Source organism: Ictalurus punctatus, chromosome 14 (assembly GCF_001660625.3).
Source record: "Ictalurus punctatus breed USDA103 chromosome 14, Coco_2.0, whole genome shotgun sequence".
Taxonomy (NCBI): domain Eukaryota; kingdom Metazoa; phylum Chordata; class Actinopteri; order Siluriformes; family Ictaluridae; genus Ictalurus; species Ictalurus punctatus.
Genome location: NC_030429.2, coordinates 4,435,086 through 4,459,085, shown reverse-complemented (window position 1 = coordinate 4,459,085; position 24,000 = coordinate 4,435,086). Strand labels below are relative to the sequence as shown.

General features: G+C 43.7%; 1 protein-coding gene across 2 annotated transcripts in view; it reads right to left on the bottom strand.

Annotated features, from left to right (window-relative positions):
- plxnb2b (plexin b2b) overlaps positions 1 to 24,000 on the bottom strand; it is a 158,550-nt gene that overhangs the window by 120,903 nt on the left and 13,647 nt on the right. The window contains exons 2-3 of one of the 2 annotated variants that reach the window (XM_053685569.1): positions 3,442 to 3,477; positions 3,061 to 3,075 (exon numbers count right to left, since the gene is read on the bottom strand). In XM_053685569.1, the coding sequence (XP_053541544.1) occupies positions 3,061 to 3,075; positions 3,442 to 3,477 (51 nt within the window). The remainder of the gene's footprint in view (positions 1 to 3,060; positions 3,076 to 3,441; positions 3,478 to 24,000) is intronic. The other variant, XM_053685570.1, reaches the window with a different exon arrangement.

Sequence of the window (24,000 nt, the reverse complement as noted above, 5' to 3'; positions counted from 1 at the left end):
TTGTGGTGCATCGTGGGATAAAAGGATTTTTTAAAAAGGAGCCAACGTTCCAGCGCACTGGAAGGATTTCGCGATTGAGACAGACATTGAAATGGCCGAGTCCCTGATCGGTCCCTACGGAGAACGACTGAGACACACCCCGTGACGAATGAAAGCGTTTAGCTGTTCGCACACGTCTCCTGGGGTTCTGAAGGCGTCTCTAGTGACTGCTTGTGATCAGATTTCATACATCATTTCCATCGGAGGAACAGCACCGTGACTCCTACGGTCTCTCACGGACCTGGATGGATTGATTTAAACAATTCCATCGTGTGGTCTGCTAATGAACGGTTAACGAATGTCTCGCAGTGATGATGTATTTCGCGTTGTTGCTGTCCGAGACGCTCGTGTGTTCATCCCTGACCGCCTCCAAAATGTGCTTGGCCTTCACAGGTGGGATCACGACGCGTCTCAGAGATACCGGGCCCCGTTCGCACCTGTTCTCAGCGTGGTCCACTTATGATCTAAATCACACGGCAGGTGTGAACAGCGCCTTCGGCCAAAGCTAAGCTGGACGTTCAGTACAATCCTAATCCACCTAGCACTGCTTGGCTGAACTGATTATAACTACAACATTCTGTTTGGGCAAGATGGTGTTTGTATATATATATATATATATATATATACAATGTGTGTGTGTGTGTCTGTGAGAGAGGGAGAGAGACAGAATGATGCACTTCCTCCCGACACTACTTTGAAGTGATTTTCTTTAGCTCATCTCTCCTTGGTGAGGGTCAGGGTGATCCAATTCTCACTTCAAGCTATACCAAGATTAAGGTGTACGACGGTGCTTTATTATTTGTGTATTAGCAAGTGAGTGTGTGTGTGTGTGTGTGCTCTCTGCTGGAGTGGAAAAGACCCCAGTCGGACTCTTCAATCACACTAAACCCCAGTAGCCACAGGCAAACTCTACCAATTAGCCGTATACTGCATCTGACCCTGCCTTCATTAGAGCGCGGGCATATGGGCACACGTGCGTGCACACACACACACCTGACCCTGACTTCATTAGAGCAGGAGGGCAGTTAGTCTGACAGTCAGGCGCAGACAAAATCTCGATCTCTTTCTCTCACACACACACACACACACCACTGGTAGGGGTGACCGGAGCAGCTAACGCACAACATGCTGACAGCAACAGGTGCTGTGGCTGGAAGCACCAAATCAACAGACAACACGAAGCTCACTTGAAAGCTGGATAGGTGAAGCCTGGGAGGGGGAGAGGAGTGTGTGTGTGTGTGTGTGAGAACCTACAGCGTTTAAGAGACACGTGGCCTGCCCGCTGCGCCGAGTTTCGGGTGTATGGGAGGTATTGTGTTGATGGTCTGGGAGGTGTAATTAGTCATAGCTGTAGAATATTCACCAGAAATAGAACGAAAGAGAAAAAAAAAAATTGCACAGAATTCGAGAGAAATCTGTCGAAATTGTGAATAGCTGATGATGGGTTTGTGTGTATGCGCTTTGTGTGAGTGGATCAGGAAAACAAGACGGACCCAAAGTACCCGCGTGTGCGTGCGCGTGTACGTGTGTGCGCACCAGCTGGCCTTCGATCGTAACCCGAGCCATCTTCTCGGCTCTTATCCACCGAGGAGAGGCTTTCAGCTCATCTCCAGTTCCACTTCGACCCTTCCATCAGCGCGTTCGTCGCGGAGGCTGATAATACATCATCAAACGCGAGACGCGCTCCTCGTCCGAGCGTGCGACGTACATGACCGGGCGGGCTTCACGGGATATTCTGCGCTCCTGAAAACCACTGGCCTTTTAACGAGAGTCTGAAACGCGCGGCGGCGTGGAGGAGAAGCGAGCAGCGAGCCCATTTTCACTCATCTGGGCTGGGCACTAGTGGATTATTGATCGCAGACAACCCCTCTCAAAGCCATTCATCACGGACCACTCAAACCCTTAAACGTGCACGTGCGTGTGCGTGTGTGTGTGTGTGTGTGAGAGAGAGAGAGAGAGAGAGAGAGCGTGAGTGTGTGCTTTTGATAGCTCCAGTGATAGCTATTGCCAGGCATCTGCAGCTAGCACATCCATTATTCCCAACAATGAGCTGTACGAGTACCTGCAGGACAGCCTGCAACACTCTCAGTCCCTATCCAGCCCTGCCTCCTGTCCTCTTTTACACATGCCATCGTGCGAAGGAGGCGAGGAACAAAAAAAAAAAAAAAAAAAAAAAGGCCCGTTGGAGGAGATAAAAAAAAAAAAGGGGGAAAAAAAGAAGGAGCAAGCATTGTTTTCCCACTCAGCCGAGCGGGGTTAGCAAAGCTGTTCGGCTGCAGATAGCAGCACAACAGCCTGAAAAACGGCCAGCTCCCTACTTTATAGCGCGCGCGCGCGCGCGCGTGTGTGTGTGTGTGTGTATGCATGTGTGTGTAACTTGGTCTCTAGGTGAACTGAGGCCATAATGCGCCAAACTGAGACAGTGAAGGAGCAAAAAAAAAAAAATTAAAAAAAAAAAAAAAAAAGTTCTGACTGTGAAAATGCCGTCCAAGGAAAATAAATGAATAAATAAATAAATAAATAACTGTACGGCTCCTTAAATTGTGTCCGCATGACACGATGCGTAATGTGCTAGAACCTTGAGCCTGACCTATTCAAAATCACACTGGAGAGAAGAGAGAGAGAGAGAGAGAGAGAGAGAGAGAGAGAGAGAGAGAGAGAGAGAGAGAGAGAAGTAACGAATGAAGAGGTGTGACCTTTGCTCTAACTTGGTCTAACTTCAATGCTTGCCGGAGATATGGGTGGGGGTGGGTCGGGAGGGAAAAAAAAAAAAAAAAAAAAAAACTTTATAAATTGTACTCCAAGCAGTGGAGATATGTGTCAGGCCAAATAAAGCTTTACAGAAGGGTTTTTTTCTTTCTTTCTTTCTTTTTTTTTCGTCGGGTGGATGTTAAACAATCCAGACGGGCATGGAAAGAAAAAAAAAAAAAGAAAGAAAAGAAAAAGGCCTAGACAGGCATCCGAGCTTACGCTCTCACACCGACAAACAGGCAGATTACTTCTGAAAGCAGCTGATCTTACCTTTGTTTTTCCTCCCTCAGCGAGGCAATGCAATTCAGAGGAGAGAGCGAGAGAGAGAGAGAGAGAGAGAGAGAGAGAGAGAGAGAGAGAGAGAGAGAGAGAGAAAGACAAAAAAAGAAACAGGTAAGGATTGATGAATTAAGGGGGGGGGGGAGTTCTTTAACACTGGTACGCACCATTGATTTTCTATTCTTCTGGAAACATTTAATGAGAGGAAACTCATTTGAGAGAAAGACAGAGACGGTGAGAGAGACAGCCAGACAGACAGACAGACAGACAGACAGAGAAAGCAGTGATGTGAGTGGACGTATACGAGTCTATTTAAAGTGAATGGCAGATGCAGGAGAAAGAAAGAACAAAAGAGGTAGCTCATTATCTTACCTGAACTAAAGCCAGAGTGAGTGGCTGGACAGATCACTGTAAAAGAGAAGAGAGAGAGAGAGAGAGAGAGACAGACAGACAGACAGACAACGGTCATTTAGGTTCAATGCATGTTTTAAGTACATCAATAAATAAGTAAGTACAAGGCTGAAATTACAAAGTATAATCTTCCTCAGTCACTGCTTATCAGCTCAGTAATTGAGCTCGCTGCAAGACAGATACGTATTAATCAAACACCTAATTATGCTTCAAGCTGTTTCGCTGCATACAGGCAGCCAAATGTGATCTTATGAAATTCTAAGATTAATGTTATAAAACTTTTACTATTATTATTATTATTATTATTATTATCCATCCAGCCATCCATTCATTTTCTGTACTGCTTATCCTTCAGGGTCGGAGGGGAAACCTGAAGCCTATCCTGGGGGAGCATGGGGCACAAGGCGGGGTACACCCTGGATGGGTTGCCAGTCCATCGCAAGGCACACTCATACACTACTCACATACACACTCATACACATACGCCAATCGGCCTACCATGCATGTCTTTGGACTGGGGGAGGAAACCGGAGTACCCGGAGGAAACCCCCGCAGCACGGGGAGAACATGCAAACTCCGCACACAGAACAGCGGCGGGAATCGAACCTGCAAGCGTGGAAGTGTGAGACAAATGCGCTAACCACGACGCCACCATGCCCCCTTTATTATTATTATTATTATTATTATTATTATTATTACTGAGAACGAGTTTTTATTAAATCACATATACATTAAAGCAGTGGTTTTCAAAGACCACTCAACAATTTGGTGTGAAAAATAAATACATGATTTTCTCTTTCTCACTCTCAGACAACCACACACACACACACACACACGCACACGCACACGCACACGCCATTCCTAATGTAATGTAAAGATGTAATTATTAATAAAAAAGGGGGATATATTCATTTTTAATGTGTTTTAAAGACATCTTGCAAAAGGGGGGCCTCGGTCAAATGTTAATGCCATTTGGGGGGCCTCGCCCTGGAAAAGTTTGGGAACCACTACATTATAGCACAGTGAAATTCTTTTCTTTGCATACCCCAGCATGTCAGGAGGTTGGGGTCAGAGTGCAGGGTCAGTCATGATACAGCGCCCCTGGAGCAAAGAGGGTTAAGGGCCTTGCTCAAGGGCCCAACAGTGGCAGCTTTGCAGTACTGGGGCTTGAATCCGAGACCTTCCAATAAGCCTTAACCGCCAAGCCACCACTGCCCCCGTTTATTTATAATAATAATAATAATAATAATAATAATAATAATAATAATAATAATAATAATAATATTAGGAAGAAGAAGAGGAAGAAGAAAAAGAATAATGGTATTGTTTAATGATTGCTGAACCAAAACTTAAACACTGAACATCTCACGGTTGATTAACCATTTGGAGTAAATTGGTGTTAATTAGATTTTTAGCTAAGTGCTTTCTGTATCAGAAAAATAAATAAATAAATAAACTTTAAAAACCAGATCGAAATATACAAGGTCCATTAGATGAGCAAATTGTGGCTGTAACCACCAAAAGCTTAACATCACTCTCCCAAACACCAAGTCATTAGCGCTCTGAACCAAAGCACCGCGCCACTGTAAGCGATTACGGCGTTCTTCAGACTCCGCGGTTTGGACCAACGTGTGCACTGAGAAAGAATTAGGAGTAAAGCTTCATTCGCAACCCATTACGCGAACCTCGGAGACTACGTGAAGCGCGTCAGATGGTCCGTCCGGGATCGTGCTCTCGCAGGAATCGGCGCAAAATCAAGGAAACTCGGCAATATTCCGAGGGGTTTGAAATTTTTCGTCAGAGACGCGTCAGGTTACGTCGTTACAACGCACTTTAAGCCAAAGCCTCCTTCGGTTCATGCGTATCGAACATGAGTGCAGCTAAAAAGGTCTCATTTACCAAAAAAACAAAAGACACTTTTGCGCGATTGCGATTTCACCAATTCAACTAGTTTTCCTAAAAAAAAAATTTTTAAAAAACGAACAAAAAACGTCAGAGAGCTGTGACGACGTGTACTCAGCCAGTAAACTAGCCGGTTTGAGAACCTCTCTAGCACAACCTGCGATAGAGTCATCGAACGCGAGGGCCGTACTCCCGATCACATCCTATCCGATCACAACTATTCACATGTCAGGGAATAGTAACACAGTCTGCAGTCAAAGACGAGGTAGTACAGGGCTCTACAGGAGAGACATCCTCACTAGCTCTTAGCTGAGAAGAAAGATGTGAGAGAAGTCATGTGTGAAAGGTTGAGAGTAGAGTATGGGGAGAAGCGCAGTGGGGGAAACAGGACTCTCACTGCACTTGGACTAGTATGCCTGCTGAATGAAAAGTTATGGTCTGCACATGGGCTTGAATATTTATGGAAGACCGAGAGCATGAGCACACCCAAAGGAGACAGAAAACCAAAGGAAGCAACTCGGTGTGCATGAAATGTTCACGTGTTGATCTATGTGTACCACATGTTAATGTGCTACTGTCTTATTTCAGCTGGGTTGCGAGTTGTTCCTTTGCCTTCGTGTCTTGTGGATATGGACACGGCCATGCTGAAAGACATAACTCCCCATTGGGAGAGAATTGTTTCCAAAGCCAGTGATTTTTTTTCCCCCTTTAATGTGTCAACCGTCTGGACGAGTTCATGAATTATTGAGCTGCTTGAAATCTATTCAGCCTTTCGTGACTAAATTTCTTTGGTCACAATTATTCTTTTCTAGAGTGCATTCCAGGGATCCAGCCATCCAACGATCTATTTTCTGTAATGCTCATCCTACACAGGGTAGCAGGGAGCCTGGAGCCTATCCCAGGGCACGAGGTGGTGGTGGGGGGGGGGGGGGGGGGGGGGTACACCCTGGACGGAGGGCCAACCCCTCACACACACTGCGGACCAGAGTACTAGGAGGAATCCCTCGAAGCATGGGGAGATCAGGGTGGAGACAGGACCCAACCCCGGAGGTGCGGGGCAAACGTACTAACCACTAAGCCACCGTACGGTCAAAAGTACTCGGACGCCAGACCATCTCAGCCGTATGGTTCTTCGCCACACTGTTACCACAAAGTTGGAAGAACACTATTGTCTAAAATGTCTTTGTATGCTGTAGCATTACAATTTCCCTTCACTGGAACCAAGAGACCCCAAAGCTGTTCCAGCATGACCGTGCTCTTGTGCACAAAGCGAGCTCCATGAAGACGTGGTATGTGAAGGTTAGACTGGAACAACTCGAGTGTCCTGCACAGAACCCTGACCTCAACCCCAACTGAACACCTTTGGGATGAACTGGAACACGACTGCACCCCAGACCTCCTCAACATCCCGACATCAGTGCCTGATCTCACTAATGCTCTTGTAGCTGGATGAACACAAATCCCCACAGCCACGCCCCCAAATCTAGTGGAAAACCTTCCCAGAAGAGTGGAGGTTATTATAACAGGAAAGAGGGAATAAATCTGGGATGGGACGTTCAACAACCACATACAGGTGTGACGGTCAGGTGGGCACACACTTCTGGCCATATAGTGTATTTGGTCAGATGTATTGGTCCAGAGGAGGCTAGAAACCATAGAACATACCGACCTCACATGCCTCTTTCCTGCCCGTTAGAATTCCTAAAACTAAAGTTTCATTATCCAAAAATGGACTGAAATGACAATTCGATTTTAACGTCAAGAAGAACACCAACATAGTATTGATTAGTCGTTGATCAAACACTAATAAGAGTGATTTTCTAAAGAAAAGTTTATTTACATTTATTCATTTAGCAGACGCTTTTATCCAAAGCGACTTACAAATGAGGAGGAACAAATGAGTTTATCTTGACTCCACACAGGAACACCTGCTCAAATGCCAAATAAAGATCTGTCCCCAAGCGGCGAGCAGTAATCACATAAAAACATCTCCTCTATGTACTGTAATTCCAAATATAAACGGTTTCCTGGCTGAACATAACCAGACATGTCTAACGTGTACAGATAAATAAAGTCCCCGGGAAATCCATTCTAAGCTGCGAGTTGATTCCGCATGTTTTACTGCATTTCCTTCTGAAACAGGAAGTCAAAGTGCTAGCATGTTGAAGCGCTTGAGTGATTTTGAGACGCATGCAAATATGACAGTAGCTTAACAAACTAGCTAAATATGGAACGGCAAAAAGGTTTAATGAGAGCCATTTTCCACTGCGGAGGATTGCTCACCACCGCCTTCACCCACGCCTGTCCGATTTAACGAGGACAAAGTCCTCGACGACGAGTCGCTGTGCGTTTTTTGGCCTGAGCCGAGGTCGAGCGCCAGCGATGCGGATGGTGACGGAGAGGTGTCTATATAGTAGATAAAATGATATCACTCACTGTTACTGACGGAGAAGCCGTGATGGTGTATAAAGACCGAATCTCATTCTCGATCAACGCGAGTTAGCGACTTTTCAGCACTGAACAGCCCAGAGTTGGTCAAGCGCTCATCCGAAAAGTGCTCGTCATATAACTCGCACAAATCCTTCCCTCGTTGAAATGAATAAACAGCAACCATTGTTCTCAACCACAGGATAGTCGAGGTAAAAACACACCAATGAACTGTATTTGCTGCGAACAAGCTACTACTGTAAAGGGGCGGGACCATAGTACATCTTTTAGAGCGCATTTAATTGGACAAACGTAAGACTAATACAGAATATCATCAAAAAATGTCACAGTGGATCTAAAAAGTCTACACACCCCTGGTAAAATTGCAGGTTTTTGTGAAATCAAGTTAAATCATATCAGAACCTTTTCTACCTTTATTGTGAAATTAAAACTTTATAACAATATTTTGCCATTTGTCCTTGCAAAAGCATTCTAACTCTGTCAAATTAGCTGGGCATCTCCTCTTCACAGCCCTCTTCTGGTCACCCCAAAGATCTGTGATCGGATTTAGGTCTGGATTCCAAAACCTTGAACTTGTTTTGGTTGGAGCCGTTCCTTCGTTGATCTGGAGGTTTGCTTCGGGTCGTTGTCATTCCTCTTCATCTTAAGTGTTTTAGCACCAAACTTGACCGGTATTTGGAGCTATTCATTATTCCCTCCACCCTGATTAAATACCCCAGGTCCAGCTGAAGGAAAACAGCCCCAAAGTATGGTTTTATTTTGCGCCAAAGATATCTTTTGGTATTATGGCCAACTTTGGTCTCATCAGACGGAACACGTTATTCCACATGGTTTTGATAAGGAGTCTTTATTGATCACATATACATTACAGCACAGCCGAATTCTTTCCTTCGCATACCCCAGCATGTTAGGAAGTTGGGGTCAGAGCACAGGGTCAGCCGTGATACAGCGCCCCTGGAGCAGAGAGGGCCCATCAGTGGTGGCTTGGCAGCGCTGGGGCTTGAAATCCCGATCTTCTGATCAGTAACTCACAGCCTTAACCGCCAAGCCACCGCAGCCCCAGTGATTTGGGAGATTGGATGTATTTTTTTATTTATTTTATTTTATCTTGGTTAAAAAACGCTTCCGTCTTGCCACCCTACCCCATCGTCCAGAGATGGGCCTGGAAGCCTCCTTGACCAGTTTTCTCCTGATCTTCTCATCAATTTTAGAGGGACGTCCCATTCTTAGTAGTGTCACGGTCATGCCATATTTTCTCCACTTGTTGATTATTGCCTTTACAGTGCTCCATGGTGTATCCAATGCCTTGGGAAAAAAAATGTTCACCCTCTCTCTCTCTCTCTGAACTGTGAGATCCCATACCTGCTTTGTAAGCTCATTGTGGCCCATGGCGTTTCCAGTTGGATGTTACCAAGAAGCCGTCAGGAAAACCCTATAGGCACAGCTGTACTTTACTTGGGGTTAATCAAGTTAATTTAATTTAATTGATAGCAGGTGTACACTAATTAGTATTTAACATGAGTTTAAGTGTGATTGGTTGATTCATTCCTAATTATAAAAGGATGTGCACACTCATGCAAGCTGGGTATTGGAAGTTTTTTGTTTTTTCTAGTTTTTTCTGAGTGTTTTATACGCTACACTTTCACAATAAAAAGGTAGAAAAAGGTTCTGACATGATTTTACTTGATTTCACAAAAACCTGCCATTTTAACAGGGGTGTGTGTGTGTGTATATATATATATTATATATTATATTATATATTATATTATATATATATATATATATATATATATATATATATATATATATATATATATATACATACATACACCTATCTCTATATATCCATCCATATTATATATCTATCCATCCATATATATATATATATATATATATATATATATATATATATATATATATATATATATATATATATATATATATATATATATATATATATATATATATATCCACTGTATCTGTTTTCCCCATAAGTGACGAACTATAAAACTAAAATGAAAATATCTTTTTTTTCTAGATACATACAGTCCGTACAAAAGGGACGAGTACAGAAAGCTCTTAAAACGCCCATTTTGATTTCAGGAGCACTTTAAACAGGCAGCGCAGGCGTTTTTATCTCAGACACTGAAGAGCTCTTTTAAATTAAACAAAAAATGCTTATGTACAGTAACTTCTCATTACCTGACCTACATTTAATACATTTATGAATCTGAAACCCCTGTAACCTTGACAGATTAAATTTGGTAACACCTTGTTGCTAGCCAGAGTGTTGTTCTTTCTTAGCTCAGGTGTTGTGCCAGTAAAATCTTTTCCTCATTTCTGCACTCAGGTTTTTCCTCGAGATAGATCCGACTGAGAACACGAAACAAAAGCAAGCCGGTTTAAATGTGTGAAAAACCGGTAAAGTTTGGCTCTAGCAACCAGTTTTATGCCTCCGCTTTGACACGACGACACTGATATTACGCTGCATTCGACTAGACTAGACTAACTTGTCTAGTCTAAAAAAAAAAAAACCCCACCCCCCTCAACTCACCATTCCTACTCTGGAACTCTGAATGGTCTTCTCTGTGTTCAACAAGTGACATCAAATCAACATGGCTGCTCACAGCATGAGCAGTAAACAAAGTAGCACTTTTTCTTTATTTAAACCGTTAAATAAAGTATGCTGTACGTACACAAGCATTCACTTTAGATCGATCAACATACAGACATTCGCTTGGTAAATCCATAACACTGACTGTACAGCTCACTGTTTTGAGGAGGAAAACACAGTTGACTAGCTGACTAGCTTGTTGCTAGCAAGAGACCTCCATGCTTTTTGAAGCTTGACTGCAACGAGGTTTGGTTAAAAAAAAAAAAAAAAAAAAACCCTTTGTGAAAACTTAAAAACCTACTAAATATAATCTTGTTAATAAAATGCTAAAAATAAAGTGTGCTTAGCTGAACCTTTTGTTCAAGGCTTTAAATATGTACCGAGCTTGCATTATACCTAATAAGATAAGTACACAAGATTTTATTCCCTTTACTGCGATTTAATGAAGTTGCTTCCCACAGCGGAACATTTCATGTTATTCTATTACTGATTTCCGTTGATTTAATCCTCGAACTTTTATTTAGAGAACATTTCCCTAACAGAGTTCATGAATTTCAAAAGCAAAGTATAGGATCGAATAGGGCTTGTTAACTCCAGACCTGGGGAGCCTCTGCCCTGAAGTTCTGAAGTTCTGACTTCAGCTCATTAAAGGACTCGAGTCAGCAAAGGAATATGCAAAAAGTGAGCGATTTAACAGTATCGAGACTAGTCTGAACCACTAAACTCCTCTCACCGTACCGTGAATGTGACAGCGTCAAATAAAGATGGTAATGTCATTGTTTGAAACATGACCCCCACCCCCCGCCCATCCACGAGCGATGCCACCAGCAATGACAACCTGCCCATGAGAGATAGCGAGAGGGGGGCATAAAAGATATGTACCGAACACACCTCAGGCCAAGGTAAGCACATCAGAGCAGAGAAGCCGATAATTGCAGTACGGGTCTCTCTGGGTTGTTAGCTAGCCTAGAAGCAGTAGATAACGGCCGGATCGGTGGCCACTGACACAATGCCGTTATCTTCGCCCGCTCAAATTGACTGTCCATCAATTTGAAGCTAGAAGAGCGGCAAAACGAAGAGAAAGTCGATCATGGCAGCCAAACAGCACAACAACCCAGAGGACATTAGGTCAGACTTGTCAATGAACGGCAACAAACGAGTATGAAACAGGCCTCGATGACGTGGACGTGCACGCGCCCAGGCACACAGCTCATGAGACACGCATCCAGATCTGCTTCGAGGGCTTTTTCATTATCCGCTCTATCTGGGTGGCAAAACAACTGACTCTTCATATAGATTATATAGCACGAGTCACCAGTCACCATATGAAACCACAAGAGATATTAAAATGTTTACCACTTTTGGGTACACATTAGCATATTCATGTAGAGAACAACGGCACCCTGAATCTCCATAGGGTTATGCAAAACATATAAACACGCACACTTTCATCTACATCTCATTCGCTCCTGTGTCTCTCCTGCTAATAAGTCACACTTTCTGCATCATGTGGTATGTGGTGTGTGTGTGTTCTGGCCCTGAAAACTCGCCCAGATTCCTAGGAGAGCCCACAGCCGGGCGATAATGAGAAAGGAGACAAAGAGAGCGTGTCAGGAAGTAGATTCTTTCTGCTGTGCACCATCTGGAGAAGCCGAGGTAGATAAACAAGTACACCCGCTGCATCCCTCCCTAACACACACACACACACACACACACACACACACACACACACACACACACTTCAGATTTTCATGGATTCGGGCTTATCAATCGTCGGCCAGATTCAAAACCAAGAGAAGAGAAAACAAACAAAAGGCAGAGTGAGGAAGGGGTGGAGGTGGAGGTGGGGGAGGTAGTGGAGTATATTTTCACTCAACAAAAGCAACCCTAACAGAGATGATGACAAGATCTTTGATTTTCAATCTAGTCAGACCTTTTTCCCCTCAGATCTCAAAATATATCCACTCAGTGAATGAAAAATAGGAAAGAAACGCATCTCCGAAAACTGGATGAGGGACCTGGTTAGCAGTGTGTGAGGCCTGCGATCATCGACATTGAACTGAGGCTCAGCACTAAAACCCCGGGCTTCAGGAGGTTTTATTTATATTGCAAGGAAAGGACCTACACCTTTGGGCTACTAATGTGAACAAGAGTGCAGCTGGAACACGAATTGCGAAGCAGGACATGGACGAACAAAGCCGCGGGAAAGACGCGGGAAGAGAGAAATAATAACAGGAAGAAGTTTCCCTTAGGTTATGTAAAAGGAGTCACACTTGAAGGTCTCCATAATTCTGCACCAGATTCGTTTTGGGGTTTTTTTGTTGCTTTTTCACGTTCTTACACAAACATTGGGAAAATCCTGAGCCTTTACTAATCCACTGATGAGAGTGCCAAGGAAAAGTCTAATGAAGGCAACAAAGGCAGGTGCTGGCGGTGTGATGAATGAGCCTGCTCACGAGTGACTCTCAAACAGGAGGGCGAGAGGTGGAGGAGTGGCCTGTCAGTTTGAATCGCATCAGGACCTAACAGCCTACTCTGATTCGCAGGAACTGGTCAGAAAAGTACTCCTTCTCCGGATTCAGACCTAGAAGAAAAGCGAGACGAGGAACTGCTCAAAGCGACCGCCTCAGAAAACGAACAGAAACGAGACGCATACAGAACGCTTAAACTCCACCAAAGCAAATGCTGATGAATGCGCTACATTTTCAGTCAATTTCTGATTTTTATTTATATTGCAAGGAAAGGGCCTGCACCTTTGGACTATTAATGTGAACAAGAGTGCAGGTGGATCTGGATCCAATGATCCAGACCATCCACTTTATCAGTATTTCATCCTCCTTCCTTCTGCCAGCAGGTATAAGACTACCAATGTGCAGAAAGGCCAGCTATGGTAGGAGTTGTGTTCCTAAGGCTATACGAGCGTTAAACACGTACAGTGTTGGAAATAAGTATTGAACGCTTCGACATTTTTTTTTTCAGTAACTATATTTCCAATGAGACTATTCAGATGAAATTTTCACCAGACATCGGTATTAACTCAAGAGATCCACACATATAAAGAAATCCCAACATTAAAATCCATAAATTAAAGTTATGTGTAATAAAATGGAATGTCACGGGAAAAAAAAGTATTTGAACACGCTAAGAAAAAGCAGTTCTACAAGCCAAGGAACCGGCTGATATCGGTCGGAACATCACCCTAAAAACACTACACCAACAGTGAAGTGTGGAGGTGAAGCATCATGGTGTGGGGCTGTTTTTCATCACATGGTACCGGCAGACTTCATATAATTGAAGGAATGATGAATGGAGCCCTTTACCGGGAGATTCTTGAGAAGAATCTGCTGCATCCACCACCAGGATGATGAAGATGAGACGTGGGTGGTCTTCCAGCAGGACAACGATACAAACATACAGCAAAGATAACTCTCAATTGGTTTCAGAGAAAAAAAATCAAGACGTTAGAACGGCCCAGTCAATCACCTGACTCCAATCCAATTGAACAAGATTGAAAGACAGTATGTTTAGAAGAACGGCCCAAAAATCACACCTGAATACCGCGACCCATTCATTTCTTCATACAGGAAGCCGTCATTACAAACAGAGCCTTCTCCACTAAGTATTAAATACATTTCAGTTAGCGTGTTCAATACTTTTTCCTCCCCGTGTCATTCCTCTTTATTACACACAACTTCATTTATGGACTTTAATGTTGTAAATTCTTTATATTGTGAAAATTTCATGTGAATATCCTCATTGGAAATATATTTATTTACTGAACAAAATGTTTGTCCCCATTTTCATGTTAAGACCTGCTGCTGTCCACATCCATTCCCGCTGCTATATTAACGCCTTGTAAAAGGTCTATGGTCCGAGTCTTATTAAAAGCTGTAGGTCCCCAGGATGGCTAAAATTCATTACAGCACAGCAGGTATACCTTGAAGAGAACCGAAACGAGAGCCAAGACACACACACACACACACACACACACACACACACACACACACACACACAATTTTACAAGCAAACTGCTACACAACATACTGGATTTACTGCTATGCAATTTGACAAAACGTCCAGATGAACACTTAAGAAATCTGAGATAAAGGGCAATTATGTTTGTAAAAGAAAAGAAAAAAAAGAAAAAAAAAGTGTGTGTTAGATGACTGTGTGTCACTACATTTGTCAGGCTATGTAAATGCCTGTGAGTCAGAATGCTCACAGAACAGTCAACACTCATCTTTTTTTTTTCTTTTTTTTCCTTTTTAAATCAACATACAATAGGTTGTTGCGAGCCTAACATACAGACACAAAGAGGCAAATGACTACAAATCAGTACGAACGAGCAACTCATTAATCTACACATCTAGCTTGTTTTAGAACAACCTGAAATGTATTAAGAGCACAAATTAGCAGCGCATTCATTTCAATTCAACGCCATTTGTACGGCGCTTTTACTAATAAACGTCCTCACAGAGCAACTTTACAGATTGAGATTCAGATCCAGACATAACAGCGGCAAAGAAAAACACCCTGAGAATGGCATGAGGAAGAAACCTTAAGAGGAACCGGACTCCGAAAGGAACCCGTCCTGTTCTACGTGTGATCAGTAATTGTTGAAAGTGTTGAAAGGACCTTCATTATAAGCTGAATGTCAATGATTACGTTTACATGCACATCAATATTCCCATATTAATCGGGAATCTGACGACGTTCTGATCAGTACCGAGTCACGTAAACGCCGCAGTCCGATCGCCCCGATTCAGATTAAGACGATATTCCGATTTCACAAATTCTGACTCCCACCCCGTGGAACACGCCCGTTTTAATCAGACGTTTGTTTTAAATCAGACGCACAGTGCTGTGCAAACGTTTTAGGTACATACACTGAAATGCTATAGAGCAAAGATGCCTTCAAAATAATAAAAGTTTCTACATTTAAAAATAAATTAATAAATAAATAAATAAATACCGTAAAGAGCTGTAAACGGTAATAAATGAAACAGTCGATATTTGCTGTGAAAAAAAAATAATTAAAATAGTAGTCTCCGGCTGCGGTGGATCATTCTTTACGATGACCCGTGGTGAGTAAATAGTTCTCTAGGAGCGATGATAAAATGTACTAATTATTAACAGCTTACCCAAATCAACAGTCTGCTATTACGTATTGATTATGTAAACGATCTTCGTTAATAGTAGCGGTTTCGCATTAATTATGAAACTCTATATAGTTTTTTCTTTGTGGTTTTCCCAGGAGGCACGAAAGAAATAGTAGTTACAGATTATAGTGAATAGTGAACTACCGCATATTCGACAGTCAGTACGTTTACATGGACGACGATGATCCGGGATTAACCCCATTCGGACGATACTCTGATTAAGAAACTAGCATGTAAACGGCGATTTTGAATTACCTTCATCCGATTAAAGTCATACTTGAAAAACACACAAATGGAATTAAGACGCGTGGAGTATTCCTGTTTTAGTCGCATTATTGAAGTGCGTTACAGACACGTACGCACCTTCATCACGCTATTAACGTCGTGTGAGAGTTTTCACCGCATTTTGCGACAGGACACATACACACGGCGGCGCTCGACCGTTTCACGGCAAACGAGAGCACGGCTGCGTCCCAAACCGCGTACTTACCTACTATATAGTAGGAGAAATACATGTATTTCAGCTACTATATAGACGGTAAGTACGCGGTTTGGGACGCAGCCCACGGTTTTAAGCAGTCGTCTACAGCATGATGAATAATTAACCGCACTTGAAGCGTTCGTAAAAATTTTTAATAAAAACACCCAGAACTGTATACGGTCCCTTAACGAAGACCAACTGTATGTCGATACGTGAAATTCTGGAGGGGACGTCGGACGGCGTGGCGCGGTGACGTAATGACGTGTGCCGTTAATCCATCTCTGTCCTAACACATGTAAAACGGGAACGTGAAAGGAATATTCTAAAAGCGACTCATGTAAACACCTTAATCAGAATATTGTCTCATTCAGAATAAGCTCAATAATTAGATGTGCGCTGTCCATGTAAACGTAGGCTGTGTGCCGTTACTTACCAATTCCTTAATCGGACTTTCTAGTTAGTTAATAATAGTCTACTAGAATGTTAATATTGCGTTATTCATTTCTTCCTGTGCCGTTAATCATTAAATGAAACACTTTAATCAGAAAATCCACTGAAAGGAAATATATGCGTGTGCTCGGTTCACAAGGAATTGTGGGTAGCAACGGCAGCATCTTGAATCTCCCTGGGAAATGAAAAGCGCGTATGTATTCCGATGGCCGTACGCATATAAACATGGAATTGGGAATACGGCCGCAACCCGGACACAGCCCTTAAACGGAATTTGATGCGCGTGTGAACGTAGTCAGAGTCCTGGGATGAGTACTTTCAGTCTTTATGCTTACAGCAAGAGTTCTTTGGTACAAATCTACAGACACACCCGATGTAAAACAGTCTTACTAAATGCAAGAATCGTGATCAGCTGCCCCACAAAGAAACAATTCCCAAGTCAAGTGGGTTTTTATTGTCATTCCTCTATATAGCTTGGAACCTAAATGTGGTTTCTCCGGGACCATGGTGCGACACATAACGGTACATAAGAGTACATAAAGTGCAGATACACGACGGTGTGAGACGAGTGCAGGGCAATAAATACACAGAATACAGACTGTAATACTTATAGCAGTTTGAATGAAGACTAAAACTGTCCATGTGAACAAACCATTTCACAGAGCAGCACCGAGACGCTGACATATAGGTCAATTTCCCCAGAACGAATATGTTCCACTTTCAGAAAACGCAAACTGGGGCTCCTAAATGGAATAAACTCGCTATTGTTCTGCCATTGCAGACAATGAATTCAAATCCTGATGATCCACAGCAACTCTAGCCAATCACGTGCATCAGTACTGGCAGCTGTGGTGGCTTCGTGTAATTTGGAAGAGGCTCACGTTAGCCCTCGTCCTCGGAGAGTGGGAGCAGTCACGTGACGGCGAAAGTCCTAGATAATGCCTGGCAACCGGGAGAAAATTGCAAGGGACAATGCCGACTGAATTATGTTGCGTTGCTTGACGTCAGGAATAGCCCCGGTAAATCTCCACAGTCTCTCCAAACTTAGAGAGTCTTAGTGATGCGATTTCAAAAAATAAATAAATAAAAAAAATGTCTCGAACGTTGAAAAGACCACCTGCTCCAGAGACGAGGCGCATGCAAAAGCCATTTCCGTTCCATCTGAAAATGATTTCTATTAAGGTTAAAATCCTTACGCAGCTCTTTGCTGGAAGGCTTTGGGACCATTACCCCAGCAGCAGGTGCCAGCTGAGGGATCCTGGCTGCAACTTTGAATTCTCGGCAATGACGGATGGCGTCTAATCCCAAAAAGACTTACGAATTCGGGGAAGTCCATCTGGGGCTGGCAGCTTGGTGAAGACAGCCAGGTAAAGGAACAATCTGGGGGGCTATGAAGGCAATCCGGCAAGCGAGACCATTCATTTATATCTAAGAATAAATCCTAAAAGCAGACACGGCTGCTCAAACTGTTCGGTTTAAAAAGACTTTTTGTAACAAAGATTTAAAACACACGGGTAAACAGTGCAGCTGAATCACAGCTTCACTTTAAACAACTGTGCATCTTCCAAAAGAATCCAATTAGTCACTCCTCAGTCCGGACACGCGACTGCCGAATCGGATTACTTCGGCAGTTAGATGTATTCTTGAAAAACCCAAGAAGCGTCATCGGTTCGGCTAAAAGGAGGCGCATTCCTTGGAATTTCAACATCTGCACATGCTTCGTTAAACTCCAAATGGATACGACGAGTTCCATAAGGCCCATGACGCGTGACGTTTCAAACCGAGCAGTTTGCATAACGTAGTGAAATGTACCATACTCATTCGGTCCCTCCGGGATTTTGCGGTCGCGGGAATGAACGCAAAAATCGAGCGATATATATCCGAGGAGCTCGCAACTTCTCAAAAGCCGAGACACGTCATGTAGGGCTGGGCGATAGGACATAGATATCATATCATATCGCGATACTTGAGGACATTCCTACGATACACGATGTGCATCACGATATATGATTCAGATAGGGTAACGAACTGTCTGCAAAACAACAACAACAACAACAAAAAAACATTAAACCGAGTTTGACAATAGTTTTCTTTAGGGATGGGCGATCTCATCGTATGCGATATCCCGGACGTGAAGCTAAGGAGGAGTTTAATCGCTAAACGAGGCGCTACCTCTATGATCTGGAACAGGTTCGGTTACAGAAAATCAGTTTCGCTTTTAGATCTCGAGATCACAGCTAAATCGGTGGCGAACGGTACTATATTTATATCGTCACTGATATCGTCATCGCAATAAACACCGGAAAATATCGTGATATAGTCGTAATTCCATATCGCCCATCCTTATTACAGAGACGGAGACGATCAAGTGAAACAAAAAAAAGAACATCAAATCAACGGCATCCGTTCAGTACCGTTTCATTTGTAATTCTTTAAACCGTAAACAATAAATCACGCCAACGAGATCTTAGAAAAAAAAGTGTTGCGAGTAATGATTCATCCCGATATCGAGAATAACCCTAGCGCATCGTGTGATGTCATCGCCATAACGAAGACCAACTGTACGTCGATACGTGAAATTCTGGAGGGGACGTCGGACGGCGTGGCGCGGGGACGTAACGACGTGTGACGTTAATCGCGCTATGTTCTATAACGCGTAAAACGGGTACATGAAAGGAATATTCTAAAAGCGACTCATGTAAACACCTTAATCAGAATACTGTCTTATTCAGAATAAGGACGATAATTCGATTATCGCTGTCCGTGTAAACGTAGTCACTGACTTCTATTAAAAAACCCATCCCAGGTCACGTCTCCTCCTGTGGCACGCTCTTAACTCGCGCGCTCTCGATACACAGCTGCCCGGGATAGCGTGTGTTTGTTTACTTGAAGTACCGTCAAGCCATTTTAAGAAGCGTTCATGCTGATCATCTCACACCGTCCTCGTGTCATCCGCCTGAAACACGCCGTGCCACAAAACACCACGACACCTCATCGCCGGCTTTTCTGCCTGCAATCAAACATCCGCGCTATGCTCCGTGACCGACAAGCGCTTTAATTGGTTTCTATTCTTTGGTTGCATCCTGGGCTGTGTAAACAGCAGAAAGGGCAACGACTAAGATTGCAATATGGCTCCGTGTGACGGGAAAGAGCGACTCCGGCACTCCGGGCCAGCGTCGCGGGCCGTGCGGATTCCGGATCGAGTCACGACGTAGGTTTTATTGCGGTATCCGGATATTAAAAGGAGTCCGGGTAGCGCGTCTTATTTCTACAGCGCTCGTGGAACGTTTTTGGCTTGGGGAGAAACGATTCTCATCAAACTCGTGTATATTCACGTTAGATGTTCGGCTCGAAGGCGAGTCGAGCCACAGAGATGCCAGACCACGTTCGCGTGCCATGAGAATATCGTCATTTCCTGAACTACATCGCTTCGATGTGCGTCTCGAAACCGGACCGGGTTTTTTTTGTTGTTGTTTTTTTTTTTGTTTTATTTCCACGTTGGGTTGAAAACATCTCAAACATGCTGCACACCTGTTATTAGAAAAACAATACTGTACCAAATAAAAAAAGCACGTCTTTTGGATTTCAGCAAGATGGGGGGACGGACGGGGGGGGACTAATTTGTTCAGCCAAATGAAACCAATGATTACCGGCCAGCGACAATAATACCCTCATCACTCATTATTTATTCCGTGTCACATGGATACAGATGCGAGTGTTCTAACTCTGTGCTAACTCCGTTAATTAAATCTCTGATTGTCGCGGCAAATGGCTCTCAACGACTGGAGGCACTGATCTGCCCTTTAAAGCAAAACTGTTCAATTTATCGCAGATCGTTTCTGTTCCCTCGGGGCCTTGTCCGGAATGTGATCAAATAAAATAAAAATATACAACCCTATTTTGCAATAGAAATCCCACTGAAATAGAACACCTACAAAAAAACAACAACAAAAAAAAATACCCAAACAACACACTAAGGCATTCATCTCCACTACAGTTTTTTTTTTAATTTTTTTGCCAGAATGAGGGTGAAGGTGGATGCTGAGACTGTGAACAATAAACAGACGGAGGAGGAAGGACTTGTGAAATTTTCCGTTGTGGTTCCCCCCCCCCCGCAGTGAAAAACAAAAGCTTGGAGGCCACAATTGACCAAGTAATATTTCCAAGGCACCGAGGAAATGCAGAAAGAAGTTCCGATGCAGAGTGCCGACTGGAGTCAGCTATTGGCAGACGCACAAAGACGCTTCTCGTCCCGCGCTCTCCCTTTCTCATCCGTGCGGCTGTCTGTGTGCTTAATATAGGGGAGTTAAAAAAAGAAAGAAACAAACAAAGGGAGGCAGCAGAGAAAGAGAGAGAGCGAGAGAGAGAGAAAGAAAGCGAGAGGAGAGAGAGAGCGCGAGAGAGAGAGAGTGAGAGAAGGAGAGAGCGTGAGAAGGAGAGAGCGCGAGAGAAGGAGAGAGAGAGCATGAGAGAGAGAGAGAGAGAGAGAGAGAGAGAGGGCTTCTGCTAACACCAATAGCGTGGTTATCAAAGTGAGGAAGCAGATGAAAACAGTCCTTGTTTTATCTGAACTGAGCTTTGACTACTGAGTGACACAAAGAGAGGACTTTCACAGACAAGAAAAGGAAACTGTCCAAGCTTTGAACTTCCAGAGAGAAGGAATCTTCCTGACGGCTCTAGCAAGCCTCGCGTGAAAGTCAGCGCAGGAGCTCAGGATGGGCTGAAGAAAAACACACGGTTTGGGGGAAAAGAAGAGAAGAGCTGGATGACACAGACGAGCTTGGTGTCCTTGTCCCCAGATGAACTGCCGGAGCACGGTGAAGTCTTGTACAGCAGGAGTCCTGCCCCTACTGTTCACCCTAGTCCTGATAATTAGACTACTCTACCTGCTTTAGCTTCTGATGAGAGTGATGTCCGTGATATACAAACACTGCCTGCAGAGAGAGAGAGAGAGAGAGCGCTCACGCATGGGGTCAGGGCCACGTGTACACACAAATACACAAGCTCTTGGTCTCTCTTACACACACACATACAAACGACTTCAGCCTGGTTCAAGGAGAGTTAGTCCACCTTGTTAAGGGCCAAGGCCAGGTGGTACAGGTGAGATTGGCGCCAGACATGCCTTCTTCTCACAGGCAGAATTGAATTATTGATCAGCCAACAGATTGCATGATGAGGAATTCATGTATCTGTGGCCGACTTGCCCGATTCCACCGAGCAAGTCGCAGTGTGAAATAGTGCTAGGGAGGGGTTGCAGGAATTGTGCACTTTAAATCAGGATTATTTTCCAGAGAGCGAGATTGCACTTAGACAAGTCAGGGCAAACAGAATCGATCAGTCTGTTGGTAGATGAATACAGACAGCTGGCTGTGTCTGGTCGCCCCCAATACCTTGAGCTTTACTCTTCAGTCAAAGGCCTCGTCATCTGAACTTGAAGGAAATCGAATTCTCGGGTCGCAAAACCGATCAGTAAGAGTGTGCATGTGTGTGTGTGTTGGCGAGGTCTTACCGCTGACCCCGACAGGGGGTCTGGCCCGAGCATTAGCCACTCCAGCCTACGCCGCAATCACTCTTAGATTGATTGGAAGTCTGTCGAGGGGTATTTTTAGTCAGTCACTTAAAGAGTGTATTTATAGGATCCATTCAACCTGACAGCACTTCCAAGCCTTTTCTGGATACCCAAGAAACCAAGTGCTGACAGAATTTGTTTCACACCACCTCGGAGAAGAACAATCTTCAAAATGGAAATCCCCTTCGCCTCACCCTGGACAATCCAATTCCTAAACATTAGGGCTGCAACCAATATTTCATCGATTTGACAAGTTTCGCAACCAAATCGGGAAATGAATACGATTCGGACTGTCGGCACGTTTGCTGTTAACTCTCTAAGCGCCATCGAGTTCTTCATTACCAGACAGTGTGACCCTTCTTAACACGGTGCCAGTCAAATCGTTCTCCTCGGGGCGCCCAACTAAGTAGCTACATCCAAGTAAATCCATAGAACTAATGCTGCTTTCGGCCAGAGGTTGTAACTCGTCGTTCCCAAACTCTGACCGGGGAAAACCAAAGAAAACGCCCCCTCGGTTGACTAGCGTTAGCCATTGGTAAAACAAAGTTTAACCGTGTTCCAAGAGGAACAACCGTTGATACGATTACGGCCGTTTCCATAAATTAAATCCGTGCTACTCTGCTCTTTAGTCCTCGAAGTTAAAGACTCTTACAGCCACACGCGATCTGATTTCTTAGAGTGCTCTGGTCCGCTAGCTAGCGTTTCCGAAACGCTAAAATTGAATTCATTAAACGAGAGCGTGCTAGTTAGCTTTCTCTCTGCAGCAGTGCGAACCGTGCATGTTCTAGGTACGTTTATCGTTTATCCCCATGTTCGGTCAGTCGATACTTACCTTTCGTACCACGGAATGATCTTAACGTGCAGGTTGAACTTGCATGACGATATTCTTGGAATAAGTTTTAAGTGCTTCATTTCGATTTAATGAACTGACCTCCCACATATGATTTCCATGCTGCTGGCTTCTCTTCATTAATATTATTATCATCATCATCATTATTATTATTATTAAAGTGATATTTAAGTCTAAATCATTTAGAATTTTCTATATTCGGGACAGTACTCCACAGGATACTCGAAAAGCAAAACGATTCATACTTGCAGCTGTAATTTCCAGTTCTTTTGTTTGCTTTTTAAAACATGCATGGGAAAACATCACCATACCACATTCCTCTCTCTCTCTCTCTCTCTCTCTCTCTCTCTCTCTCTCTCTCTCTGCGCAACACAACGTAAACCAAAACCACTCTTGATATCCACGATGTTGGCTTGGCTCACAGCTCCCTCAAAAATCAGTGTTCTACAAAGACATACAAGAATGATTAAGAGTATACATTGAACTGTGTGTCTGGCCGTGGTTCTTATTTGGGTAATTATTTCTTCACTGAAAGCTCTCCATCAGCTACAGTCTCTTTTATTGGGCCGAGTTTAGCGCATCCTCTGGCACAAACAGGAGTTCTGTTGGTTCTTCAGTCTGTGGCCCAGATTATCACAGAGCATAGAAGTGTAACACTGTAATGAGTGAGGTTACACTACTACAGAGCACGGCACACAGGAACGAATTCTCAGTACAAGCCTTTACTATTCACTTACTATCTTTCCAGGCTAGAAGCCTAGTGAGATGTCGCGAGGTTTAAAGAAATAAAAACTTTACAAGCGGCCTTTACACGGACATCCGGTGCAGCATTTGCTCTAGTTTAATATCAAATATAATATTATACGGCGAAAAGCTGCTGCATTAACTCGGGCTGCTCGGTCGTCTTCTCAGCTAACCTTGTTAACCACAGGAGTGCTTCGGCGGTATGTCGCCAAAGCTAGAACACTTGAGAGCTTTTTCAAATGGAAAGCAAAAGCTATGCTAGCGTAAGCGTCTCCAGACTCCATTAGAACGCTGAAGTGTGAC